At 44.7% G+C, this 15,451-nt stretch overlaps 1 protein-coding gene across 1 annotated transcript in view; it reads left to right on the top strand.

Moving 5' to 3' along the window:
- The window catches only part of ARHGEF4 (Rho guanine nucleotide exchange factor 4), a 192,157-nt gene that overhangs the window by 63,018 nt on the left and 113,688 nt on the right, over positions 1-15,451 (top strand). Inside the window, exon 4 of the mRNA XM_050978075.1 lies at positions 2,063-2,192. Within this exon, the coding sequence (XP_050834032.1) occupies positions 2,063-2,192 (130 nt within the window). The remainder of the gene's footprint in view (positions 1-2,062; positions 2,193-15,451) is intronic.

Here is a 15,451-nt window from a genome sequence, read left to right as displayed (position 1 = left end):
TGCACAGCAATAGAAGCACAGACATGGCTTCTATGTGCATTTGTTTGAGCACAGTTTGTGCACTGCCAAATTAGAGAGATTCCTAAAAGGCCCATCAGGGGGCTATACCCAGAGGGGCTATCGTGCAGGAAAAGCTCTTTTATTTTGAAAGAGAAATGAGAAGCAGTGAAAAGTAGATCTTTAGCTCATTGCTCTGAATATGACTTCTGCAAATCTGATTTTACCCCATCCAAAATAAGAGAAAATGAAGTTTTGTTGTGTAGTACCGTGGTTTGAGCACTGTGGATAACCCAGCTAGATTTTAAGAGGGAAATGGATACACTTTGAGGAGGGGATTTAATGAGAAAAGTCTCCACCTGACAACACATGGATATACAACAGAGACCCAGCCTCTGCCAGGGGCTGAACTGCTGTGCACAAGAGCATAGAAATAACCTCTGGCAGAAAATACAGGAGAGAGGGCCTTTACTATGGTCTGCTCCCTCATTTCCCATCCTCTGCCTTGTGGGTTGTGCAATCCCTGCCCCATGTTACTGACACTGCTGAAAATGCTTCTTCTCCTGAGTTAGGGTTGTACAGGCCTGCCTTCCATGCCACAGGAAGCAAATGATGCCTGCACCAAAACTGGCTCTGATGTTCCAGGAATTAATAAGAATGAAGCCTGATGTTGTAACAGTCCTAGGCCAGGGTTCTGCTTTCTGGTTTTAAACAGAACAATAATGACTTTCTATCACCTTCCATGTAAATAACCTAGACTTTACCCATGACATTTTCAGAGCTGTGGCCCAGTAAGCTTAATTTTCATTGTCACCAGAAGAGTGTGTGCTCCCACTGGGCCTTTGCTGTGACTTTTCTAGAAAAACAGGCACTGCTCAGGTTAAATTGAACAGGGTTGATGCCATCCCTCAAGAGATGGTGACTTGTGCCAAAGTACTGGCAGCGTTCTCTTTGTTTTAGGAAAGTGAAGTCCAGGAATAGAAAACCAAGCCAGGCATGGAGCAGCAGCACTCTCAGCTGGGTGAGCAGTGTGTGCTGCTTAGTTTGGGAAGGAGGGTTTGGCTAATGGCCATCATCATCAGGAGAGGTTTCAGCATCAAGGCTGGTCAGCAGACTTTCTGCTGATAGGACATGCTGAGGGCTGGTGGGGAGAGGGAAAGACCCCAGAGATCTCCATATTTCAAGTTCCTGGCTCAGTGAAGGATGGATATCTTGTAACTCAATGTCAGTGGCAAAAGGAAGGGGCAATAGTGATACAGATGAAAAACTGTCAGTGCTCATGGGACCAGTGCTTACTGACCAGCTGATCTCCCAGCCACTGATGTTTTCTGTGTGTGGCAGCCACGGGAAAGAAAAGAGAAAAGGAAAAAGGGATAAAAGCATACCTGCAGCATGCCTTAATTACTACATTCTGTATTAGAGGCCATGAGCTATGTGTATGTACCTCTATGTTTTCCCCTCTAAACTAGCAAAAGTTAGTAATTTAATGAGATCTGGCAGTGGTACAGAGTTTTCAAAGTTTTATTGAGTTCTATAAGTTTTAAAAAAACCAATCAGCCAGGTAGGAGAGAGAGGGAGAATTCTTACTTGTACCTCTAGCTGAAGAGAAAAATGTTGTTATCCACATTCTAAATGGTTGGGGACTGGTACCAATAAATCTCTGAAGGGAAAAGCTTTATTTTCATGTTAAATACCAGAAGAGGACCTAGTAGTCACAAAGCTTCAGGAACAGTTCTATAGCTGAGGGGATGACTCCTTGTAGGGGTATGAACCCCCCCACTAGAAACACTTTATAGGGAGAAGTAAAACTTTCTGTGAATGGAGGTGTGTGTGGCTCTATGTGAAGTATGAATCTGTTCTTTTCACCTTGCAGTTTTCCTTGCCTTCTCACTGTTTTCTAACATTTCTAGCCACAATCATCCACGTGTGTCCACTAACATGCTGCTCACTTACAGGGGCAGGTATCAGAGGTGGGGAGAGGTGCTCTGGGATGAATGCTGCATTTTGTCCTACGGGGCATCGAAACTCACTGTTTGTTGCCTTTGTTTTCCCTGTCCTGTTGCAGGCTGGAGTAAGTCCATCCATCACATCTCCTGTTGCCTTTGACATCCTGCCACTGAAGCTGCATTCATTTTCCAAGAGCACCCCGACAGGCCTGGACTGCGTGGGCTGCAAGCGGCGTGTCTCCGCTCCCGGTGCGTACCCTGGGCTGGCTGGGGGCAGGAGAGAGTGAAGCTCTGCTTTGCTGAGTGTGAGGAGCATTCCAACCTGTTCATGATGATTGCTGTGTCCATGTCTGAGCAGAAATCTGCTTTAGAGTGGGGTCTTTCATATGCTTTTTCTGCTTTAGAGTGGGATCTTTCATATGCTTTTCATATTCAGGTTGTTTTCTCCCTGAGTGGATGAACAGGGTGCTGTTTAAAGCCATGGCTAGCATTTTAGTGAAGAAGAGATCACTCCTTGCAATGGTAGTGTGCTTGATGGAGAAACATTGTGTTGTCTTGTGAGAACTCTGTCTCACCTACGATGATGTCACCTCTATCACACTCTTGAATTAGATTTCAGATGGAATAGACTCTGCCTTGTGTTTGCTGGAGAGCACTACAGTGGGTATGGTGAGATTCCTCTCAGGTTGCTAATTAGGCACTAAAGCAACTAAATGAGCCTCTAGAGACAGAAGTTTCCTGTACTTTAAATCCCCCTAAAGAACAAGTATGCTGTGTTTTCATGAGGAATGCACATGAAGCATCATGTCTGCTTCATTTCCCATGACTGACACTTTCTCAGAATTAAAATGTAACTTGCACAGATTATTAAACTGCGAGATGTGTCTTTGCCAGGTTTTTTAATTCTCCATCTGACAGTGCCTGCCCAAACACTGCTGATATCTCTATCACAGCACTTTGGGCTGGAATAAGGAAAACAGAATGCAGAGGAGTTGTTTGGTGGTTAGGAACCTAGCCAGGAAAAGGCAGCCACAGTTGGGTGCCAAACTGCCATTTCTGCCTCAGAAGGTCTCTGTACCATCGATTAAACCCTGCTGGAGTTACCTAATTAAGGGACAATAACATTGTGCTAATTACATCAGAGTTGAATGGTCATAGTATTTTGTCAAGCAAAACTGGTTTGTTTTCTGACACTTCGTGCAGCTCTTGCACAGAGTCCTGAGGCTTGATCTGGAAATAAGAAAATTATTTATTATTGTGGTGTTGAGAGCCTTGCCTTTGCTCTCTCAGCACTGAGGGCTTTGATCACTTGCTGTCACAGGCATGGTGCTGCCCCAATGCTTAGGACCAGCTCCCTGGCTGAATTAAAAAAGCTGTAGCTTTACTCCTAGGAAATCCCAGATGGAAACCCATCATTGTCAAGTTGTCTGTGCATCTCTGACATCAGCTGAAATCCCTGAGCACTGCTGTCATAGAAGTACATTCTGAGTCACAGCTGAGACAAATTTCATGGTTGTTCCCAACTGGGACATGAAGGAGTTAAAAAATATGTATGAATTTCTGAGGGTGAATAGGGGAAATAAATGTATGCAGACTGACCAGCTGGCAGTGCTGTAGGTGTTTATATGCTGTCTAGAAATGGGGCTTGCAACCTGGATCATCTCTGATTTACACAATATTCCTGAGATAGGTACAAGTGAGTTTCATACCATGACCTAAGGATTTCTGAGTAAATGTAGCAAAAAAAATGAAATCGAGCAGAATCATATTTCCACCAGCAAAACCATGCTCCTGGGAAAGTAAACTGATGGAGAGAGGAAGCAGAGATTCTTCTGCCACAGCCATCTCTGTTAGCTGCTGCATGTGGGCTTCATTTGAAGCATTTTTGGGGGAGATGAACGTGGGCATGTGTCCTGCCAGTGGTAGGATGTGGATGAGAAGAAAACTCCAGGTTACTGAAGTAATACTCTGAGGCTGATGGATCAGTTTTAAGATTGGCTCTGTCCTTGAGGCAGCAGTAGTGCAGCAGAATGCCCTCTTTGGTTCTTGTACAGATTTCTTGTGATACCTGTTGTTTCTGACAGAGCTGTGGGGCATGCAATAAATACAAAATGAATTGTCAACTCATTTAATCTAATTTTAAGATTTGTAACTCCAAAGCTGCACCTGCTTGTATTAATGATTCCAGTCTATGCTTTAATCATCAAAGACAGTGGATATAAAAGTACTCTGCAATATCCATTGCTACTAGACACTTCCATGTTGAACATACGGATAAATCCAAAGTCTGCACCTCATCACCCTGTGCAGGGAATGCTGCAGAGACTGGAGGGATGAAGGATGGAGACCCCTCTAGTTCTGCAGGTGTGACATGATGGCTGCAATGGTCCCAGCCTAGAAAGGGCCATGCACAGCTCTCACACCCTGTCATGCACCTACCCAGGGGTTGGGACAAGAGCTGGGGACAGCCTGGCTGTCCTGTCTGGGCTGGGTGCATTTTGCTGGAACAGCACGAGAACAGAGAACTTTCATTTTAACGCTGGATCTGCTGTACTCCTCCCGTCCCTCTCCGCAGCCGGATCCCTCGCTGTGGCTGCTTTGTGCCCTGCTGGCAGGAAGGGACAGGCTGAGAACTGGCCCCGCTGTCCCCCTGTCCCCGTAGCGATGCCGGTGCCTCGGGCCGGGCCGGCCTTGCGGAGCCGTGCGGCACCGGCAGGTGGCTCTGACCGCTGGGGAATCACAAAATCACTGAATGACCAGGTGGGAGAGACCTTCAAGATCATTGAGTCCAACCCATGCCCTAAACCTCAACTAAACCCTGGCACCCAGTGCCACATCCAGGCTTTATTAAACACACCCAGGGATGGTGACTCCACCACCTCCCTGGGCAGAACATTCCAGAACTTTATCACTCTTTCCGTGGAAAACTTTTTCCCAATATCCAACCTAAATTTTCCTTGGCCCAGCTGGAGGCTGTGTGCTCTGGTTCTGTCAGTGCTGCCTGGAGAGAGAGCCCAGCCCCAGCTGAGCACAGGCACCTTTCAGGAGCTACACAGAGTGATGACAGGACCCCCTGAGTCTCCTTTTCTCCAGGCTGAGCACCCCCAGCTCCCTCAGGGGTTCCTCACAGGGATGCAGTTCCAAGTCCCTGATGTGGTGGGCTGTCCCTGGGCTGTCCCTGGGCTGTCCCAGTCCCAGCAGAGCCCCCGGCCTGAGGGTGCAGCTGAACCCCCTCCAGCACACACGGGCACTCCCAGGGCAGTGAGCTTCCCCATCCTGCTCAAACATCAAAACTCCTGTGTGGTTTGGGAACAGCTTTCTTGGCTGCACACACGCTTCAGCAGGGAGTGCTGGTGAATATCAAGTGTCTTTCAGCTTTAATTCACAGAATATTCTGGTTTGGAAAGGAGCCTAAAGGATCACCAAGTCCAACTCCTGGCAGTCCCCAGGAGCCCCACCATGTGCCTGGGGGCTTTGTCCAAATGCTTCTTGGACTCTGGCTGGCTTGGTGCTGGGACTACTGCCTTGGTGCCCAGCCACCCTCTGAGTGAGAAAAACTTTTTCTAATATCCAATCTAAACCTCCACTGATGCAACTTGAGGTCATTCCCTTGGGTCCTGTCAGTGACTGTCAGAGAAGAGAGATTGTTGTCTATCCCTCTGTTTCCCTGTGTGAGAAAGTCTGACTGCAATGAGGTCCCCCCTCAGTCTTCTTTTCTGGTTGCCTGGGCACTCCCATGCCTTCATTTGTACCATTCAGTCTGTTCCTTACTGCCAGGTTAGGAAGCAAGTCACTTCCTAAAGATATGGGAATGCTTTTCTGCTTTTTAGCAGCCTCTGAAGACCTTTTGACACAAGTATTGCACCTGGAAAGGAGTGGAAGGAAGGGCCTAATATGTACTGGAGTGAGCAGTAGCAGGGTAACGAGGCTTTGGGTTAAAGCAGTGGACCTGCATGTTTGTCTTTAGGCTATGAGATCTATCTTCTCCTTCCCTATCTCTCCTGAGTCTGATATTTGTTTATTTATAGACTGAAGACTGCCTAAAACTGGGGATGTTGCTGGGAAGCTGTTTGGACAGGGGCTGCAGCTGTGAGAATGTAGCTGCAACAAGGCTGAAGCCAGGAGAGCGACAGTTCTGGGTGTGAGAGCTACCAGCCCATGGGCTTAGAGCAGAAGGAACATTCAGGACAGATGCTGCTGTTTCTGAGCTTTTCCTTAGGGACTTTCCAGCAGGAAGCAATCACAAGGTGACACAGTGACAGACAGACACAGGTAATTGCCTGAGAACTGGAGTTTCTTGACATCCCTGCTCTCACTGCTATCCATGCCTCTCAGGCAGAGACTTTTCTATTCTTGTGCCAGCTTGTTACCCTTTCCCAGATGTTTCCCTCAGTCTACCTCTCAGACACTCTGAAACTTTTGGACTGGGACAGGGACACAAGTGACCATAAACCTCCAGGGTTTGTCATGTCCTCATAGAGGGAGGAATCTGCAACCTGTGTATTGCTAGAGAGGTTTGTAGCTGTGCTAGAAAAAAATCTCTTACCTGGATTATTTTAAATCATTATCTAAATGCAGACCAAATCTTTTTGGCAACTTTCCATGTGTCTTGTCAGATTAGAACAGCCTCAGATCTTTGAATTTTCTGTCAGATATCTACAAGAGATGCCCTGGAGTTAGACCACAGAGCTGTGGTTGGCTGTGCCAAGCAGAGAGGCACGAATTCCCTGTGACTGATGTGTGCTGATGGGGAACATACTGGTGGCCTTGGAATAGGCAAGCCAAGTTCTCAAGGGCTGAATCTTTTGTGGATAGTCTGGAAAACAGTGACCACTCAGTGATACTGAGTTATCCTCCAGCCTCCCTGGTGTAGTGGAAAGTATTTCTCAGAGGCAAAGTTTGTTTACTCAACATCATGTGGACATCTTTCATCTTCTTTTCCCAGCTATAGATGTGCTGTTAAACTCACACTTGGCAACAGTTATTGTGAAGATGTTTGACAGCCACTGGAGAAATCTGTTCAAGAGGGAAAATATTAGCTCAATAACAGGACTTCATTATGTCTTATAAATATTTAGCAGTCCTGTAGTTCAGCAAAATAGCAAGCTGAGTTATTTATTCCATTTTTGTCATTTTAGCTCTTGAAGAAAGTGGCATGCAAGTTCCCAGAAGTGTATCATGGTAGCTGTAGCATGAAATGTCTGTTCCATCCCCATTAACTAGAGGGGTATAATTGAATTTAAGTGACTAAAAAATAATCACATTGCCTACTGTATACTTTTCACTTTGTCTCTTAATCACAGAAAGATTAGAGCCACTATGTCAATCTTGGTTCTGTTTAAGCACAGCCACAAACATTTGCCCTCTGTGAGGTCTTTGATAATGTGCTCACTCAAAGGGTTTCATCCAGTTTTAAAAGCAGGGCCTGAGTTCCTGAAAATTTGTCTTAGCAAGTTGAGTGGGATTGTCTGTATTAGCTACTGAGGTGAAAGATTTAGCATACCAATAAAAACCTTCTGTGGGACAAAGAGAGAAGAAGAAATCTTGAATGATTCTGGTAATTACTGTTCAAAACTACAAGATTACAGGAGAACCCAGCAGAGGCTAAAAAATCCAGTAGATATTTAGGATCAGGTTGTCCAAGGCTAGCTTGGACAGGCTGTGCAGTGAGATTCTTAATCTTTAGTTGGAGTCAGTCACTGCTACATCAACCTTAGATAACTTCTCTGTCTAATGTCACAGAAGAAAATCTCCATGTGGATTTTACAACAACAACAACAAAATCTCTAGTTGGTGGAACCCCTCTGATGGGTTGCAGTCTTAACTCTGACAAAATTTTTCACAATTTGCCTGTGTAGATTTTTTTTCCTTTCCATTCTATTAGAAAGTTCCTCTCCAGTGCATTCCTACAACAGACATACATAAGGATAAATAGGACTCTCTCTAGCACCTTTGCTGTTTGAAGAGCTGCACTGCCTTTCTTCTTCTCAATGCCTTGTTCTCCAAATCCACAGAACAGCTGCATTTGTCTTTGTTGACAATGTTTCATTTCCCTTCCCCTGATATTGTGATCAAGAAGAGTTTCTCTCCAGTTGTACTTGAATGCAGGCAGTTCTGGAAGAGCCAGATCAATGCAGAAGAGTGGTTCCACTGCAGTCAAATCAAGAACACATTTTTATTTCTCTGTTAGGAAGTATTAGATATTTTGGTTCATTCAGAAGATAATTGAAGGAATTATTTTGTTACAGATCACTAGAAATGTAATTTATTTTTTTTTTTATTGCTGCAGAGACCATTCTTTTAAAGAATAGCTGAAATATTTAAATTAGTTCAGCATTATTGGGTGCTTTGTGATACTCTCCAGTGATGGAGTGTGACATTTTTTTCCTTTTAGGAAATACTCAGTAAACCAGAAGACTTACTGCACTGAAATAACTCTGCTGCTGCATGAATAGTGAGGCAAGCTCAAAGGGGTCACTATTGGAAGAAGCTGGGATGGCCTTATTTACTTTGCAAAGAGCCACCTTACATACAAATTGCAAATAAGCATTTTCAGTTCGTGTGTGAAATTGGGCTCCTGGGTTAGGATTTGGGTGTCTGGAGCCACGTTCACTCTCCATGTGACAGGAGCAGTGTGGGATTTTCCTTTGTGGCTGTCCCTCTGCCAGATGTGCTAGGGGAGCTGATCTCCTTCTTTGGTCCAACACCTACCTGCAGTCTCACCTGGCTAAACTTTCACCTGGCCTGGGTAATCCCACACTGAATCAAGCTAGTTCTGGTCTTACACTCTTTTCTGCTGCACAGGGTACAAACCATGTGGCTACTCTTAAATTATTTTGGTAGTTTGACAAATCTGCTGTCTGCAAGGTCTTTGAGCAGAGTGGCAGCCCAGGAATGTCCTTTATTACAAAATCTCTGTGGTGCCTCCAAGCTGTTGTTAAAGTGCACAGGTATTTCTGCATTCCCAGGAAACTGGGATTCTTTCAGGATCCTTCTTATCCAGGGAATCTCCTGTTAGGTTATGAGAATATAAAACTTTCTAGTAAATGGTAGTCAGGGGTGCTGTTTCAGTTGGGACTGAGGTCTCTTACAAAGATTGCCCATGGAAATAGGGATATACCAGGTCTGCAGTCTGGGAGTGGATGCGAAATGATTTTTCAAAACTCCCAGCTGCAATCTCCCCAGATCTCAGTCTGTGTTTTCCTGGCTTTAATTTCATTTTGAATTCTTTTTCCGAGTACTTACAAAAATAGTTTTTTAATAGCAGCAGCCACAGCCAGTTCTAAACACGATTAGTTTATATGTTAAATCCTTTCTGAGTTCTCAGGGGAAGCAGATAACACAAGGTCTCTCTCACTCGGGCATTTTTAAAAACGCATGAAATTCTACTATTTCCACGTATTTATTTTTAATCTGACAGTCCTGCTAAATTAGGAGGAGAGATCTCTGTCTCACCCCTTGCTTCCTTAATGCCTTGAAATCGGCTTTAATAAAAAATCAGCTGCTGGAAGCTGCGGCTGGAGCCGCCTCAGAGGGAGCCTCCTTAGCGGACCCCTATGATGTCAGGATGCATCGAGGCGAGCGGAGCGGAGCCTCGGGATCCAGCCCAGAGCTCCGGCGGCGCTGCCCGGTCCCGCTGCCCTGCGAGAGCTCCGCCGAGCGCTGCCCGCTCCCCGCCGCAGCCCCCTGGAGCCCCCGGCTCCCCCTGGCAGCCGCCCGTATGAGGACCCAGCAGTGCCCCAGCGAGTCCAGCGGGGCTCACAGTGCCGAGAACTGCAGCAGCAGCGGCAGCTCCGGGCTCTCGCCGGGCTCCGATTCAGACAGCAGCGGGGTGGTGTGTGGTGGTGGTGGTGGTGGCATGAGAGGCGTCCTGTCCAGGTACTGGAGCTTGGAGAGTCTGCACTCTGCCACAGGTAAGGGGCTCTTTTCTTCCTTCTTCTTTTTCCTTTTTTTTTTTTTTTTTTAAACTGCTCTATGATATTGCACTGACCTTGAGAAACCAAACCTTCTAAAGTATGTAATTTGGAAATGCAGTGTTTTCATCTGGAGAGATAACCAAAGCATGCAGTGTTTGCTAGCTATACCCTCTGCAGACTCAAATCTAAACCAAAACAACCCAGACCCTTAATAGACTTCTTAAGTCAGGAGGGAAGAAATAGGGTTTTAAGGGCTTTGGAAATAGTGTGTGGGCTTCTACCTGATTACAGCTGTCCTTGCCTATTGGAATATTTCTCATTTCAGCTTAATCATATAGAGCTGAATGTTACAGTTGATATTTCTCTGTGTAAATTCTAGTGGGGAGAGTATCACTGCCTCTAGAAAATGCCCAGGCAAGTGCTGTGCAGCAGATGAGAGCTAGGTAGGGTTGCACTGCTGTGCACTGAAGGAGGGAAAGGCAGTTCCCTGACCCAGCTGCTCACGTTCAGTTTTTGCTTTCCCATCCTTTACTAAATGTCTTTCTGAACCAGAGATCTTGGAGTCATGTTCATGTAGCCTGGACCTGTTCTGGCTCAGGCTGACATTCTGGTTTTTAGTTGCTGATGTGCCTGTTTAGGGTTTGAATGTTTGAACTGCAAGCATAGTAAAGAAGCTTTCTCATTCCCAAGTGATCCTAGCAAAGGATCCTGGCAATGATGTTACTGGCCAATGACTGCTGAGCTGTTCAGCTGTTGCTGTTTAGAGAGATTTTTAATAGAGCTGCAGTAAATTAGTTCTTCTCTTAGATAAATTCAGACAAGTGCCTTCAAGGCCACCAGTGCCTGCCATTTCCTTAGTAAGAATACCCAGTGCTACCAGCTAGAATCAAGGCTTGGGAAGAATTCAGGGTGCAGTTCTGTGTAATCTGCTTTAGTTGTGTGTACTTTTAATTATTGAAAGGTTTTATCATTCCATCTGCTTCTGTAGATTCAGAGCTGTTTAATGAAATCTCCATTGCAGCTCTGGAGTCTCTGCTGAAGTGTGAGGAGCTGCACAGGCATACAGGAAAGGGCTACAGCAGGGTGGTCAGTCTCCCTGACTTTCCAGCCTGCACACCCCACCTTCCAGGTGGCCAAAAGCACAAACCACCTACAGTACATCCTGAGAGTCCAGGGACAGGGAAAAAGCTGATGGTGAGATCAAGCCATTGGTGCTCTGTTCTGGGGGAAGACCTGGGCTGCAGGTACAAGATTTGCATTCTCACTTACATCTGCTGGCTGTTTTCTCTTGTAACTGGGAGTGCAAATTAACCCCAGCATGCTCTGACATTGCCATGGAGTAAGTCTGGCACAAGGTCTTTGTGCAAACTCTGCTCAGAGTTGTGAGGGGTGACAGCAGTGGCTCCATCCTCTCTGTGTCACAGGGTGTGCTGTCAGCTGCCCTCCCTGGAAGCATTCTTGGGCTTAATCAGGTCACTTGAAACAAATGGTGTACAGTGATACAAAAGAAGTGAGGGTGATGGCAGAAACAGGCTCTGAAATTAAGTCTGTTTTTCTAAATGCTCTTTCATTTCCACAACAGTCTTGCTCCCAAGGCTGTGAGGCATGGTGTCATTTTGTGGATGCTGCATGCACTTAGCAGGAAATACAGAGATGTGAAGAAATGGAACAGAAAATGGTATGGAGACAGACTGAGGACAGGGAAAAACCAAATTAAGTTTCAGAATCACAGCATTGATCTATAAATACAATAATAAAAGCAGATCACTGCATTTCAGACTCCTTGCTGCCTGTGTGGTAGGTGTCTTCTCATGTGCAGAAGATTTCTGAGCAGTTTGTCTCTAACTACCAACACAATTGAGGTCGGAATTAGGATTAAACTTGAGAAAAATGGATCCCTAAGGGGAATTTATTTTGTTTCAATTCTTCTCTGTCAGAATTCTTCTTTGGCTTAAACTTAGGAAGTTGTGGTAGAACTGCTCCTCTCCACCAACGTCAATTGAGGAGTGAGGCAGGATTTCTTAAAAGCTTGTGCTAAATAACATTTTTGAATGGTAAAATTTAATACACTGTTTAAACCAACCAAAAAAACCCAAACAGAAAACCCAAGAAAAAAAACCCAAAAAAAGGAACAACCCAGCAGGAGCAGTAGCAGCCAGCAATGCATGAGAGAAGCAGCAACTAAAATGTGTGGCAATGTCCTCTCCTCAGAGGAGCTGGGAGCCTCCAGCATCTTTCCATGGGATATATCAAGGAGTTAGGGGGGGAAAAGAGTACAGACTGTATGGAAACACTAAAAAGTTGTATTAAAAAAGGTCTGAGGGATGAGTCAGTCCCTCTGCCTCTCTGAAAGGGATTCTGCATTTCCTTAAGGCTGCATAGGTGGACTTGGCAGAGAGGGTTTTGCTCTTTCCCCTGTGTGTACATCACCTTTTCTTTAGGGGTCTTTATACTGAGTCTGTTGCTGTCTAAGACTTCAGGGAGGATTAGAAATGAGCCAGATTTAAATGCCTGAAATGTGGAGGTGAAAAGAAGGTGGGAGGTACGATTGGAATGCATCCACTGGAGTTTTTCTTTTAGATAATTTAGATTCCAGGGAAGTGAAGAGACAGAGATGTATGTGTGTTTATGTATGCATACATTTGACAGTGTGTGATTTCAGAAACACAAACTGACATCCCCTGTGTAGAAAAGACAGAGTTTTCTGAGGTTCACAGCAGCAAAAACTGGCATTGGTTTGTTATCTTCCTCTGCAGTCAGTAATGAAGTATTCAATTCCTTTTGGTTTGGGGTTGACCTTGTTGTAATATATTGATCAAGAGGGGAAGCTAAATGTTGAAAACAGTTGAAAGAGAAAATACCTGTTGTTACAGCATAAACTTCTGTGCAAATGCTGCTTGACATACAACAATGCAAAAAACCCCCATGGTTCAGGCTTGTAGGAAGGGAAAAAAAAATCTAGATTTTTAGTATCAGTGGCATTTCTGGTCTAAATGTCAATAAACACTACCTTACCAGAGAAGGCCCTTCTGCCTGAAGCTAAACATAAACATGAAAATAAGGAATGAAATAAATAAAATGGAAATAAGGAATGCTTTACTCTTCTACCAGGCTCTCCATCTTCTGAGGATGCCAGAGGACTTTGCAAGCATCAGTAACCCTCACAGAGGGCCCAAAAGACTTTCAAAGCATGATTTAGGAGAGATAAAAAGGTATATTTGATACTTGGACGGTATCCTTGCTATTTTTAAATACTTATGAGCAGTGTCCAAGTCCGGTGCTGATCCCCTGAGAGGAAAGGACTGGGAGCTGGGGTGGCTCAGCAATTCTGAAAATCAGGCTGTGAGTGTCTCAGCTGGCCAAAACCCCATTAGGCATCCAGATTAAAAGTCACTTTTAGTGCCAGTGCTCCAGCCAGAGATTCAGTGACACTCTGGGTGCTGTAGCCCTGGTTTCCTAGGCAGGACTTTGTACCCCAGGGCTGCCTGTATCCCATTCATCACTGTTGTACAACTCCACTGAGAAGTTTTTCCTTTAGGATGTTTCCAGGTTCAAGGGTGTGAGCAGCTCTCTTTGCCTTTCCAGCTCCTTTGTTGCAGGAGCTATCCCGACCTCATTAACACTTCTGTTTATTCTTGTCCAAGTTGGGAAGGACTGGAAGAGCAAAGAAAGGTGGGGACAAAGGGGGAATCACAACCTGGAGGACTGGTGGTTGCCATAGTTTCCCTGGGATCCTCTGTGTATTTGTGCACATGTAGCAATTTAATTGTACAGGCTCCACTTCAGTGAGCCTCTGCACAGATTTGTGGCTCCTAATATGCAGATATGCTCATCTACTGCCCTTGGGAATATGGCCTTTAAACAAACAAGAGAACATGAAGCATGGGTGTGGAGGGTTTTTTTTTCTTCATTCAGAGCTTAAAAAGAAAATTGTGGGGTTTTTTTAGGAAGGTTTTTTCCAAGTCATTCATTTCATTGTTGTGGCTGATGAGAGAGCCAGTAATAGAGCTGTGGCAAATGCTTTGAGTCTTTCTTGTTTGGCAAGAGTGTTTCTTTTGAGCCTTTTCTTTTTCCTTTTTCTTCCCCTAGCCCTGTCTTTTTGGTACTGATGTCTTCAGCTGTGTTCATGGACTGCAGTGCATAATTCCACTGATCCTTCTTTCTCTAGGGTCACTCAGTCAGCAAGAGTTAGAGGTCACACAAGGGGAGATTGATTTAAGGTTTAAATTAAATGCTCCAGAATGCATCCAAAGGAGAGCAGGGAGGAAAAAAAGCGAGTGTCTCAGAGCATCCAGTGCAGCTTCTCCAGGTTGTGTTGCACCATTTCCTTGGCAAATCCTGAGCTAGGATATTGCAGCTGGATTCACTGCTTGCACTCTAACATGTCCCATGTGTTCCCTCATTTATCTCCTGTCACCTGCCAGAATAACTCCCACTCATCTGAACAAATAATTGATAGATTTAAGAACAAACAAACAATAATCCATGCTAAATTCACTTGCGTTTTTTTTTTTTTCTCTGTGTAGATTAATTTGTAAGGGTGACTGGTATGGAAAGGTTAAACCTAAGGGCAATCCTGAACTTTTGAGGAAGAATTACAAGATGCACATCTCTGGGATGAGCTAGTGAGCTGCCCTAAAGCTTAAGTAAATATTTCTTAGATGAAAATACATCTTCCAAATAGTGGTGAGTGTTGCTGAATGTGACTTGGCATCACATTCAAATAGTGAGGGCATCTCTATTAGGAAGTGGTTGAGTTCATTCCAGTAAAGGGAATCTCAGTCAATGCTAACTGTGTGTAAACTTGGCCACTTAACACATTTAATACACTTACAGAAATGGTTTTTTCAGTGAAAAGTATCCTCTAGCATCATGTTTTCCACTAAAGGGAATAAAAATAGTGCTAATATAGGTAGGAAGTCTAATCATGTTTCTGTACCTCTGTTTGCAGCAGAACCAGATTTTGTAAGTTCAGCTGCTTTGGAGTTCTAATTACATGTTAATGTATTGTGGGTGATTCTAGTTGATTTTCCCTTGAGATTTTTTAGTGTTGTTTCAAAAGGAGTAAATGCTTATTCTCGTGTCCCTGTGGGGCACGGATTAGCACCTGTGACTATCAGAAATAAACATTCCCATCCTTGCTGATGCTCTGCTTGCAGCAGGGAAAGATAAATCTTTGCAACACTGCCTGTGATACTTCCCCAGGTGTCACAGGTACACCATCCTCATCCTTTGCCTTCTCTGCCTTCAAAACAACTCCCATGAAGAACATTTAGATTGTGATCACTGTTCCCTTTGCTGAGGAATATGACAACTTCTAAGGCTGTATTTTCTCAAAGATTCAGTTGCCTTTAGAGCAGTCTTTCAAACCAGCACTTCTCTGGAGTGTATCCCAGCTTCAATTGCTGTTATTTTTCTGCATGGATGTGAAACAGCTTTAAGCCACCTGATTTCAGTGCTGCCATCATCACAGCTCTTACAGCAGGAAACCAGCACGGTCCAAGAGAGTAAAGGGAAGGGGAATGAGGAGGTGCCATGAAGCTTGCCTGACCCTTCCTGTCTTCTCTACCTTTAGGCAGACACCCAAAGGTT

Source organism: Serinus canaria, chromosome 9, assembly GCF_022539315.1.
Source record: "Serinus canaria isolate serCan28SL12 chromosome 9, serCan2020, whole genome shotgun sequence".
In the NCBI taxonomy this organism is placed as follows: Eukaryota; Metazoa; Chordata; class Aves; order Passeriformes; family Fringillidae; genus Serinus; species Serinus canaria.
This window is presented reverse-complemented; position numbering and strand designations above follow the sequence as displayed.